Below are 12674 nucleotides of genomic sequence, written 5' to 3'. Positions count from 1 at the left end.
AAACTGTAAGCTGCTGCTGCTGCTGCGGCTGCTCCGGCCCACACATGAGCCAGGAGAAATCATTAGAGAATCAGATCACAGGAAGATTTAGAACCCACAGTCTAACCTGTGGGCATCCTTTAGCTAGATGACTAACCCCTAACTGCTCCATAATGACATGTATCCAAAATAATCCACACCTTGATGAAGGTTTCTGCCAACAGACTATATACTAGTAGTAAATAGTCAACTGAGGGAATATAACAGAGAAAAGGTCTAGCTAATGTGACGTAATGTGATGTTTTATGTATGCCTTGAGCTTTACCTTCAGTCGCACTTGCTCATAGAGAGCTATGGGTCTGTTGCTGAAGGTGATGCCGTTACAGAAGCTGGCCTGCCTCTTGACCGTCCTCTGGGACATGTCCATGACGATCTGGGACCCCTTGGCATTGGGGTGGAACAGGAGAGGGAAGGAGGAGAGGCCAATGCTGCACTGCTGGATGGGTAGGCAGCGCTTGGGCTTGTGCTGACAGCGCTGGGAAGTGGCCGGAAAAGTACCGCCTAAAGAATCTTAAGACAAAGACAAGGGATAATTCAGAGAATTTCAAAATCAAAGCGTCATAGGCCTTTCTCAGTATTCACCATGACACATTAAAAACATCATATAATTTCACAGTGATCGGCATGACTTGAATTTCATAATAATAGCGCCACAGTCCTACTCAGTTATCATCTTGACTTTTAGAAAAGAAGGTTAGGGAAAGTGTGTAAGGATTGGGAGAATATTGATGGAAGATGGAAGGTAAAAGCTGCAAAGGCCGACGGGAAGTAACCGGCAGGGAAATGTTCAGACTGTTCTGGTTTCTAACTTGCAGCATACCATCATGTTTTAACCTGTGGTCTACTTCTTATGTGGTCTACTTTCTTCTTTATCTGTCCACTTTTTCCCTCTGGCCATGGCCTTCTTCAGTAATAACTGTGTAAGAATGGAACGCTGGCACTCTTTGCTGAGCCACTGCATGAGTATTTATCAGCTTTTTACTATTTGCATATGAGGAGGTCTGCAAAAGTTCTAGAGGACATTTAATGGAACTCCTGAAGTCAAAGGTGGGAACAACTGGTCTATCTCAGGTAATATTGATAGGAGATACTGGATAGAGGAGCTAGAAAGATACTAGGACAGAAGGGAGAACAAAAATAAGAAAATAACGATTTTTAGAACAATGAGATGAAGCTAGCTGCAAAGGGCTAGCTTAAAAAGATGGTGTATAATGTGCAAAAGGTTGAGTGTACAAGTTTGATAAAAGAGCACAGATTTTATATTCCATTATATACAGTGAAATATGATTTGAATAATCTTGACCATACGTGATTATAAGTACTTAATCTGTGATGTTATTGTAACCTAAATCATGGATTTGGGGATTGTCAATTAAAATGATGCTTATTTGATGATCTTTAGAAATTAGAACAGACTGCACAGAAATGATTAAACATTATGATTTATGTTTTGTGTGTAATTCAGCCCCCGTTAATATTAGGTATTATGGCTGTAGCCTACATAAGCTTCAGCTAACTCACAAGTGTTTCTTCTCAAGATGATATCATAGCTACCAAGTTCGCTTTTAGGAAACTAATACTTGGGCTTTGGAAAATTCTAAATGCACGTCACCATTTTCTGTTTTCTCCAACACCTTGTGATTAATATGACTCACGGAAAATGTTTCTGCTAACTGCTTCTTAACTATATTTTCACATGTGGATAGGCTATATTTCCTTTTTGGAACAGATAATCCCAGTTGGAGTAACATAAAAGGTTCAGTGGAATTCATTCTTTCCAAGAACAAGAACAACATGGAAATTATTAATCGGTTATATTATATTTGCATACATCTTTGACTTACTAGTAAAGCTAATGTGACATTAGCATGAAGGTTAATTAACATCATGTTAATGTGATACAGAAATATATGTCATTACATATGTAGAACTGAATCGCTACGAGTAAAACAAACCCGTTTTTCAACAGTGTCAAGCGTTCACTGTTCCCACAAAGGCTTGTTTCTGGTACACTTAAACCTTCAGAAATAATAACTGATTCTCCTTCAACACGTAGGCTACATTTTGTTTATCTGAATGTTGTACACCACAAACACCAGGATATTCTACCATTTACACACTGACGCATATCGTCCAGCTATACCCTGTTCTCTCGCCAGCATCCCTTCATGCTTTAGAAAGACCCAAGTTGTATGAGCACAAGACCGCCTAACAATGAGCAGCAGCATCTGCCAGAGGATGTCCATATATGCCCTGTCTCTCCACCTTGCTCCCTCTCTTTCTCTCTAAACCAGGCTATTTCTGTCCCAATTCCCGTCTGACCTTGGAAGGTCAAGAGCTCCTCAGCCTCTCCCGGGAGACGGATCAATTAAGGCTCTCCTGGGGTGACAGGATTGGTCACCTCTGATCATGTGACCCCTCTAACAATTTTATGTTTGGGCAGCGGTTTGCAGAGTTTAGGCACAGATCTTATCGTAGCACAAACACTAAACACATAACACTGTATTATATTACTTTTTCTTTTACTTTGTGAAAACTTTCAGTTCTGTTTTGTGTTTTCTGCATCTGATAACAGGAACTGCCTTGTTTTGGGTCAACACTAGTACAGCTGTGTGCTCTGGTATTATGTAAACTGATGCTGAATGAAGCTCTATGGAAAACAAAGGTCCTTAATGAAGTGATCAAACACACTCTACGCATATGTCACGGTTGACGTAATGACGCTGACCCGGTATGTAATGTCTACAAGAGAACAGTGAGGCAGTGTGTTATTGTTATAAAACAACTAGATGGACGGCTACTGAAGTGGAAAAGGTATTATTACAAATGTTATTTAGAACGCCAAGACCTGGTTTAAATACATTTTAGGTCGATACCAATCGCAATTTGAAGCTCTATGTTTGAGGTATTACTGCATTTCATAATTTTGCACGTCAGTCACAAATAGAAGTGCAGGTTAAGGAAAAATGAAATCACAACCTATAATTAAAACTGCGCGCAGTGATGAACGGGACCTCGCGCCGGCTTGCAGCCGCCACTACGAGGTCCCGTTCATCACTGCGCGCAGTTTTAAAAAAAAATCGCGCCGGCTTGCGGCCGCGTCACGTGCCGTCGTAACATGTGTGCTGGCAAGATGTGCACATGTTAGGACCGCACGTGACGCAGCCGCAAGCCGGCACGAGGTCCCGTTCATCACTGCGCGCAGTTTTAAAAAAGCGCAGTTTTAAAAAAAATTCGCAAATTTATGTAATCTGTAGAAGCAGAGGTGCCCTGTGGTGTCCTACTGATTGTTTTGACATTAACATGTAAGACCACATTTAACTGAATTACATGTTGTAACAACTTTAACTAACATTATTAACCCTACATCAATGATCCGATAAATTCCCTAGGAGGAGTTAGTTGAAATACAAGGCGAAAAAGTGAAAGTATTCCATTCAAAATGGCCAACTTTGACAGCACGCCACGGCCATGCCCTTCAATGTACAGTCACAAATAGCACGATTTTGTTTCAGCACCACTTCATGACTGTACTGACCAATTTTGAAGCAGATCCGATAAATTCCCTAGGAGGAGTTAGTTTAATACAAGGCGACGGATTTCAAAAATGGCCAACTTTGACGGCACGCCACGGACACGCCCTTCAACGTACAGTCACAAATAGCACGATTTTGGTTCAGCACCACTTCATGACTGTACTGACCAATTGTGAAGCAGATGCGATAAATTCCCTAGGAGGAGTTCGTTCAAATACAATGCGAAAAAGTGAAATTCCATTCAAAATGGCCAACTTTGACATCACGCCACGGACACGCCCTTCAACGTACAGTCCCAAATAGCACGATTTTGGTTCAGCACCACTTCATGACTGTACTGACCAAATTTGAAGCAGATCCGATAAATTCCCTAGGAGGAGTTAGTTCAAATACAACGCGACGGAATTCAAAAATGGCCAACTTTGACAGCATGCCACGGACACGCCCTTCAACGTACAGTCACAAATAGCACGATTTTGGTTTAGCACCACTTCATGACTGTACTGACCAATTTTGAAGCAAATCCGATAAATTCCCTAGGAGGAGTTCATTCAAATACAAGGCAAAAAAGTGAAAAAAAATTCAAAATGGCCGCAGAGAGTGAAAATTAAAAATGCAAATAGCCGACTTCCTGTGGGGTTTGGAGCATGGGTCCAAGAGGCTTTTCTGTAGGTATGGGCACATTGTACGTGAATACTGAGTTTCATACATATTGGTGAAACGTGGCGCAGGGGCTGCTTTTTAAAGTTCCTGTAGGGGGCGCTACACACATGAGAAACACGATTTTTGGTATGTGTGCTAGAGGCACCAGTTTACACGTGTCCTGTGAATTTCATATTCATAACTATTACGGTGTCCGCAGAGTGATCGACCCTCCTCTGGCGGCCATGTTGTTTTTTAAATCGACTTAATTTTTGGTGAGCAGTTAGAACTTTGGTACCTAACGGCCATTGAGTTGGTCCCGCTCAAATCAAACATTGCGTCTATGAACTGTGGCTATTTTAGTAACGGGCCACGCCCACTTCGATGCCACGCCCCATTTGAAAAATTGTTGACTTATTCTTGTTCAGAATTTGATCATGAACAACTTTAGTAGAGAGGTCCAACACCATAGGAGTCCAATTAATGTAGATATGTGCAATTTACTATTTTTGGGGTGAAAAACACACCCCTTTTTGAACTCAATGGCTCATGGGTACTTTGAAATTTATCCTACAGACTAATCCTTATGTCAGATTGAAGATAATGGGCCATAGATGATATGTGCCAAAGGATTTTTGTTAAAGTCGAAAAACCTGGGATCCTTGGGGAATTTACTGTTTTTAACTAAATTCAAAATGGCGGGAAATCTGGCTACCGGAAGTGCTAAGTTAGTATCTGCAAATTTGTTCATTATGAGGATTTGCATATGTGTGCAAAGTTTCATGAGTTTAGGTCCAACCGGTGACGAGTTATGCTTGTGCAAACGTTGAAATTTTGGCATAGTTGGTATAGCGCCACCTAGGGGCGAATGTGAATTTGAGGGCTAGAATATCAAATTTTTCACCAGTCCCACAAAATGTGCCAAATAAAAATGAGTTTTCGAATATGTGCAGGGGGGGAAAAATGCAGTCGAAGATGAGGTAAAATAATAAGAAGAAGAATTAAAACTGCGCGCAGTGATGAACGGGACCTCGCGCCGGCTTGCGGCCGCGTCACGTGCCGTCCTAACATGTGTGCTGGCAAGATGTGCACATGTTAGGACAGCACGTGCCGCAGCCGCAAGCCGGCACGAGGTCCCGTTCATCACTGCGCGCAGTTTTAAAAAAAATTCGCGCCGGCTTGCGGCCGCGTCACGTGCCGTCGTAACATGTGTGCTGGCAAGATGTGCACATGTTAGGACCGCACGTGACGCAGCCGCAAGCCGGCACGAGGTCCCGTTCATCACTGCGCGCAGTTTTAAAAAAGCGCAGTTTTAAAAAATATTCGCGAATTTATGTAATCTGTAGAAGCAGAGGTGCCCTGTGGTGTCCTACTGATTGTTTTGACATTAACATGTAAGACCACATTTAACTGAATTACATGTTCATTAACCCTACATCAATGATCCAATAAATTCCCTAGGAGGAGTTTGTTGAAATACAAGACCACGGAATTATTCAAAATGGTCAACTTTGACAGCACGCCACGGCCATGCCGTTCAACGTACAGTCACAAATAACATGGCGTTGGTTGAGCACCATTTTTTGACTGTAATGACTAATTGTGAAGCAGATCCGATAAATTCCCTAGGAGGAGTTCGTTCAAATACAAGGGGAAAAAAGCGAAAATAAGACCACGGAATTCAAAACGGCCAACTTTGACGGCACGCCACGGACACGCCCTTACACGTACAGTCACAAATAACACGGCGTTGGTTGAGCTCCATGTCATGACTGTACTGACCAATTTTGAAGCAGATCCGATAAATTCCCTAGGAGGAGTTCGTTCAAATACAATGCGAAAAAGTGAAATTCCATTCAAAATGGCCAACTTTGACATCACGCCACGGACACGCCCTTCAACGTACAGTCCCAAATAGCACGATTTTGGTTCAGCACCATTTCATGACTGTACTGACCAATTTGGAAGCAGATCCGATAAATTCCCTAGGAGGAGTTAGTTCAAATACAAGGCGACGGAATTCCAAAATGGCCAACTTTGACGACACGCCACGGACACGCCCTTCAACGTACAGTCACAAATAGCACGGCGTTGGTTCGGCACCATTTATTGACTGTACTGACCAATTTTGAAGCAGATCCGATAAATTCCCTAGGAGGAGTTCATTCAAATACAAGGCAAAAAAGTGAAAGATTTTCAAAATGGCCGCCGAGAGTGAAAATGAAAAAATTAAAATTTCCGACTTCCGGTGGGGTTTGGAGCATGGGTCCAAGAGGCTTTCCTGTAGGTCATGGGACCTTATACGTGCCTACCGATTTTCATACATATTGGTGAAACGTGGCGCAGGGGCTGCTTTTCAAAGTTCCTGTAGGGGGCGCTACACACATGAGAAACACGAATTTTGGTATGTGAGCTAGAGGCACCAGTTTACACGTGTCCTGTGAATTTCATATTCATAACTATTACGGTGTCCGCAGAGTGATCGACCCTCCTCTGGCGGCCATGTTGTTTTTTAAATCGACTTAATTTTTGGTGAGCAGTTAGAACTTTGGTACCTAACGGCCATTGAGTTGGTCCCGCTCAAATCAAACATTGCGTCTATGAACTGTGGCTATTTTAGTAACTGGCCACGCCCACTTCGATGCCACGCCCCATTTGAAAAATTGTTGACTTATTCTTGTTCAGAATTTGATTGTGAACAACTTTAGTAGAGGGGTCCAACACCATAGGAGTCCAATTAATGTAGATATGTGCAATTTACTATTTTTGGGGCGAAAAACACACCCCTTTTTGAACTCAATGGCTCATGGGTACTTTGAAATTTATCCTACAGACTAATCCTTATGTCAGATTGAAGATAATGGGCCATAGATGATATGTGCCAAAGGAATTTTGTCAAAGTCGAAAAACCTGGGATCCTTGGGGAATTTACTGTTTTTAACTAAATTCAAAATGGCGGGAAATCTGGCTACCGGAAGTGCTAAGTTAGTATCTGCAAATTTGTTCAGCATGAGGATTTGCATATGTGTGCAAAGTTTCATGAGTTTAGGTCCAACCGGTGACGAGTTATGCTTGTGCAAACGTTGAAATTTTGGCATAGTTGGTATAGCGCCACCTAGGGGCGAATGTGAATTTGAGGGCTAGAATATCAAATTTTACAGCAGTCCCACAAAATGCACCAAAAAAAAATGAGTTTTCGAATATGTTCAGGGGGGGAAAAATGCAGTCGAAGTGGCCTAAAAATAAGAAGAAGAAGAATAAACACGAGGGTTTCAATAGGGACCTTGCCATGTTTGGCTCGGTCCCTAATTAAAACTGCGCGCAGTGATGAACGGGACCTCGCGCCGGCTTGCAGCCGCCACTACGAGGTCCCGTTCATCACTGCGCGCAGTTTTAAAAAAAAATCGCGCCGGCTTGCGGCCGCGTCACGTGCCGTCGTAACATGTGTGCTGGCAAGATGTGCACATGTTAGGACCGCACGTGACGCAGCCGCAAGCCGGCACGAGGTCCCGTTCATCACTGCGCGCAGTTTTAAAAAAGCGCAGTTTTAAAAAAAATTCGCAAATTTATGTAATCTGTAGAAGCAGAGGTGCCCTGTGGTGTCCTACTGATTGTTTTGACATTAACATGTAAGACCACATTTAACTGAATTACATGTTGTAACAACTTTAACTAACATTATTAACCCTACATCAATGATCCGATAAATTCCCTAGGAGGAGGTAGTTGAAATACAAGGCGAAAAAGTGAAAGTATTCCATTCAAAATGGCCAACTTTGACAGCACGCCACGGCCATGCCCTTCAATGTACAGTCACAAATAGCACGATTTTGTTTCAGCACCACTTCATGACTGTACTGACCAATTTTGAAGCAGATCCGATAAATTCCCTAGGAGGAGTTAGTTGAAATACAAGGCGACGGAATTCAAAAATGGCCAACTTTGACGGCATGCCACGGACACACCCTTCAACGTACAATCACAAATAGCACGATTTTGGTTCAGCCCCACTTCATGACTGTACTGACCAATTTTGAAGCAGATCCGATAAATTCCCTAGGAGGAGTTCATTCAAATACAAGGCAAAAAAGTGAAACAAATTCAAAATGGCCGCCAAAAGTGAAAATTAGAAATACAAATAGCCGACTTCCTGTGGGGTTTGGGGCATGGGTCCAAGAGGCTTTTCTGTAGGTATGGGCACATTGTACGTGAATACTGAGTTTCATACATATTGGTGAAACGTGGCGCAGGGGCTGCTTTTTAAAGTTCCTGTAGGGGGCGCTACAAAAAATAGAAACACGAATTTTGGTATGTGAGCTATCGGCACCAGTTTACACGTGTGCTGTGAATTTCATATTCATAACTATTACGGTCTCCGCACAGTGATTTTCCCTGACACCAGAGCCTGTGGCGGCCATGTTGTTTTTTCAATCGACTTAATTTTAATTGAGCAGTTAGAACTTTGGTACCTTACGGCCACTGAGTGGGTCCCGCTCAAATCAAACATTGCGTCTATGAACTGTGGCGATTTTAGTGTCAGGCCACGCCCATTTCGATGCCACGCCCCATTTGAAAATATGTTGACTTTATCTTGTTTAGAATTTGATTCTGAACAACTTTTGTATTGGGGCCAACATCATAGGCGTCCAACTTGACGTTGATATGAGCAATTAACTATTTTCGAGGTTTCAACCACACCCCTTTTAGAACTCATTGGTGCTCTAAACTTTATTGTACAGACTAATCTTTAAGTCAGATTGAAGATAATGGGCCATATATGATATCTGCCAAAGGATTTTTGTCAAAGTCGAAAAACCTGGGATCCTTGGGGAATTTACTGTTTTTAACTAAATTCAAAATGGCGGAAAATATGGCTACCGGAAGTGTTCAGTTCAAGAGACTTTTTTGTTCATCATGAGGATATGCATGTTTGTGCAAAGTTTCATGAATGTAGGTCAAACCGGTGGCGAGATATGCTTGTGCAAAGTTTGCACTTTTGAACAGTTGCTATAGCGCCACCTAGGGGCGAATGTGAATTTGAGGGCTAGATTATCAAATTTTTCACCAGTCCCCACAATTGCACCAAGAAAAAATGAGTTTTAGAATATGTGCAGGGGGGGAAAAATGCAGTCGAAGTGTTTAAAAATAATAATAATAAGAAGAAGAAGAATAATCATGAGGGTTTCAATAGGGACCTTGCCATGTTTGGCTCGGTCCCTAATTAAAACTGCGCGCAGTGATGAACGGGACCTCGTAACATGTGCGCTGCCACGAGGTCCCGTTCATCACTGCGCGCAGTTTTAATTTTAATTTTTAGCGAATTCATGTAATCTGTAGAAGCAGATGAGATACATTCCCTAGGAGGAGTTTGTTGAAATACAAGGCGAAAAAGTGAAAAAATTCCATTCAAAATGGCCAACTTTGACGGCACGCCACGGACACGCCCTTCAACGTACAGTCACAAATAACACGGCGTTGGTTCAGCTCCATTTCATGACTGTACTGACCAATTGTGAAGCAGGTCCGATAAATTCCCTAGGAGGAGTTCGTTCAAATACAAGGCAAAAAAGTGAAATTTGCCGGTAAAAAAGTGAAATTTGCCGGTAAAAGTGCAAATTAAAAAAGAGAACAGCCGACTTCCGGTGGGTTTTGGGGCATGGTTCCAAGAGGCTTTTCTGTAGGTATTGGCATGTTGTACATGCATACCGAGTTTCATACATATTGGTGATACGTGGCGCAGGGGCTGGTTTTTAAAGTTCCTGTAGGGGGCGCTACAAACATGACAATCACGAAATTTGGTATATGAGCTACAGGCAGCAGTTTACACGTGTCCTGTGAATTTCATATTCATAACTATTACGGTCTCCGCAGAGTGATTTTGAGCCTCTGGCGGCCATGTTGTTTTTCCAATCGACTTAATTTTACTTGAGCAGTTAGAACTTTTGTCCCCAAAGGCTACTGAGTTGGTCCCGCTCAAATCAAACATTGCGTCTATGAACTGTGGCTATTTTAGTAACAGGCCACGCCCATTTTGAAGCCACGCCCCATTTGAATTTTTTTTTACTTTATCTTGTTCAGAATTTGATTCTGAACAACTTTAGTAGAGGGGTCCAAGATCATAGGAGTCCAATTCATGTAGATATGTGCAATTTACCAATTTTTTGGTAAAAACCACACCCCTTTTCGAACTCAATGGCTCATGGGTACTTGCTACTTTAGTTTACAGACTAATCCTTATGTCAAATTGAAGATAATGGGCCATAGATGATATGTGCTAAAGGATTTTTGTGAAAGTCGAAAAACCTGGGATCCTTGGGGAATTTACTGTTTTTAACTAAATTCAAAATGGCTGGAAATGTGGCTACCGGAAGTGCTAAGTTAGTATCTGCAAATTTGTTCATCATGAGGTTTTGCATGTGTGGCAAAAGTTTCATGAGTGTAGGTCCAACCAGTGACGAGTTATGCTTGTGTAAACGTTGAAATTTTGGCATAGTTGGTATAGCGCCACCTTGGGGCCAATGTGAATTTGACGGCTAGAATCTCAAATTTTACAGCAGTCCCACCAAACGTTTCAAGAAAATATGAGTTTTCGTATATGTTCAGGGGGGGAAAAATGCAGTCGAAGACGGTTAAAAAGAATAAGAATAATTAAAACTGCGCGCAGTGATGAACGGGACCTCGCGCCGGCTTGCAGCCGCCACTACGAGGTCCCGTTCATCACTGCGCGCAGTTTTAAAAAAAAATCGCGCCGGCTTGCGGCCGCGTCACGTGCCGTCGTAACATGTGTGCTGGCAAGATGTGCACATGTTAGGACCGCACGTGACGCAGCCGCAAGCCGGCACGAGGTCCCGTTCATCACTGCGCGCAGTTTTAAAAAAGCGCAGTTTAAAAAAAAATTCGCAAATTTATGTAATCTGTAGAAGCAGAGGTGCCCTGTGGTGTCCTACTGATTGTTTTGACATTAACATGTAAGAGCACATTTAACTGAATTACATGTTGTAACAACTTTAACTAACATTATTAACCCTACATCAATGATCCGATAAATTCCCTAGGAGGAGTTAGTTCAAATACAAGACGACGGAATTCAAAAATGGCCAACTTTGACGGCACGCCACGGCCACGCCCTTCAATGTACAGTCACAAATAGCACGGTGTTGGTTCAGCACCATTTTTTGACTGTACTAACCAATTGTGAAGCAGATGCGATAAATTCCCTAGGAGGAGTTTGTTCAAATACAATGCGAAAAAGTGAAATTCCATTCAAAATGGCCAACTTTGACATCACGCCACGGACACGCCCTTCAACGTACAGTCCCAAATAGCACGGCGTTTATTCAGCACCATTTCATGACTGTACTGACCAATTTGGAAGCAGATTCCATAAATTCCCTAGGAGGAGTTAGTTCAAATACAAGGCGACGGAATTCAAAAATGGCCAACTTTGACGGCACGCCACGGACACGCCCTTCAACGTACAGTCACAAATAGCACGGCGTTGGTTCGGCACCATTTATTGACTGTACTGACCAATTTGGAAGCAGATTCGATAAATTCCCTAGGAGGAGTTCATTCAAATACAAGGCAAAAAAGTGAAAAAAATTCAAAATGGCCGCCAAAAGTGAAAATTAGAAATGCAAATAGCCGACTTCCTGTGGGGTTTGGGGCATGGGTCCAAGAGGCTTTTCTGTAGGTATGGGCACATTGTACGTGAATACTGAGTTTCATACATATAGGTGAAACGTGGCGCATGGGCTGCTTTTTAAAGTTCCTGTAGGGGGCGCTACAAAAAATAGAAACACGAATTTTGGTATGTGAGCTATCGGCACCAGTTTACACGTGTCCTGTGAATTTCATATTCATAACTATTACGGTGTCCGCAGAGTGATTTTGAGCCTCTGGCGGCCATGTTGTATTTTAAATCGACTTAATTTTTGGTGAGCAGTTAGAACTTTGGTACCTAATGGCCATTGAGTTGGTCCCGCTCAAATCAAACATTGCGTCTATGAACTGTGGCTATTTTAGTATCGGGCCACGCCCACTTCGATGCCACGCCCCATTTGAAAAATTGTTGACTCAATCTTGTTCAGAATTTGATTCTGAACAACTTTAGTAGAGAGGTCCAACACCATAGGAGTACAATTAATGTAGATATGTGTAATTTACTATTTTTGGGGTGAAAAACACACCGCTTTTTGAACTCAATGGCTCATGGGTACTTTGAAATTTATCCTACAGACTAATCCTTATGTCAGATTGAAGATAATGGGCCATAGATGATATGTGCCAAAGGATTTATGTCAAAGTCGAAAAACCTGGGATCCTTGGGGAATTTACTGTTTTTAACTAAATTCAAAATGGCGGGAAATCTGGCTACCGGAAGTGCTAAGTTAGTATCTGCAAATTTGTTCATTATGAGGATTTGCATATGTGTGCAAAGTTTCATGAGTTTAGGTC

General features: G+C 42.3%; 1 protein-coding gene across 1 annotated transcript in view; it reads right to left on the bottom strand.

The window, feature by feature from the left end:
- Positions 1-12674, bottom strand: part of neurl1ab (neuralized E3 ubiquitin protein ligase 1Ab) — a gene marked incomplete at its 3' end in the record, with an annotated part of 46014 nt that overhangs the window by 24092 nt on the left and 9248 nt on the right. The window contains exon 2 of the mRNA XM_084470469.1: positions 305-549. Coding sequence (XP_084326595.1) covers positions 305-549 — 245 coding nt within the window. The remainder of the gene's footprint in view (positions 1-304; positions 550-12674) is intronic.

The sequence above is a fragment of the Micromesistius poutassou genome, assembly GCF_964030765.1.
Source record: "Micromesistius poutassou genome assembly, chromosome: 7".
Taxonomy (NCBI): Eukaryota; Metazoa; Chordata; class Actinopteri; order Gadiformes; family Gadidae; genus Micromesistius; species Micromesistius poutassou.
Note: the sequence above shows the minus strand (reverse complement) of the source record. Positions and strands in the feature narration are given on the sequence as shown.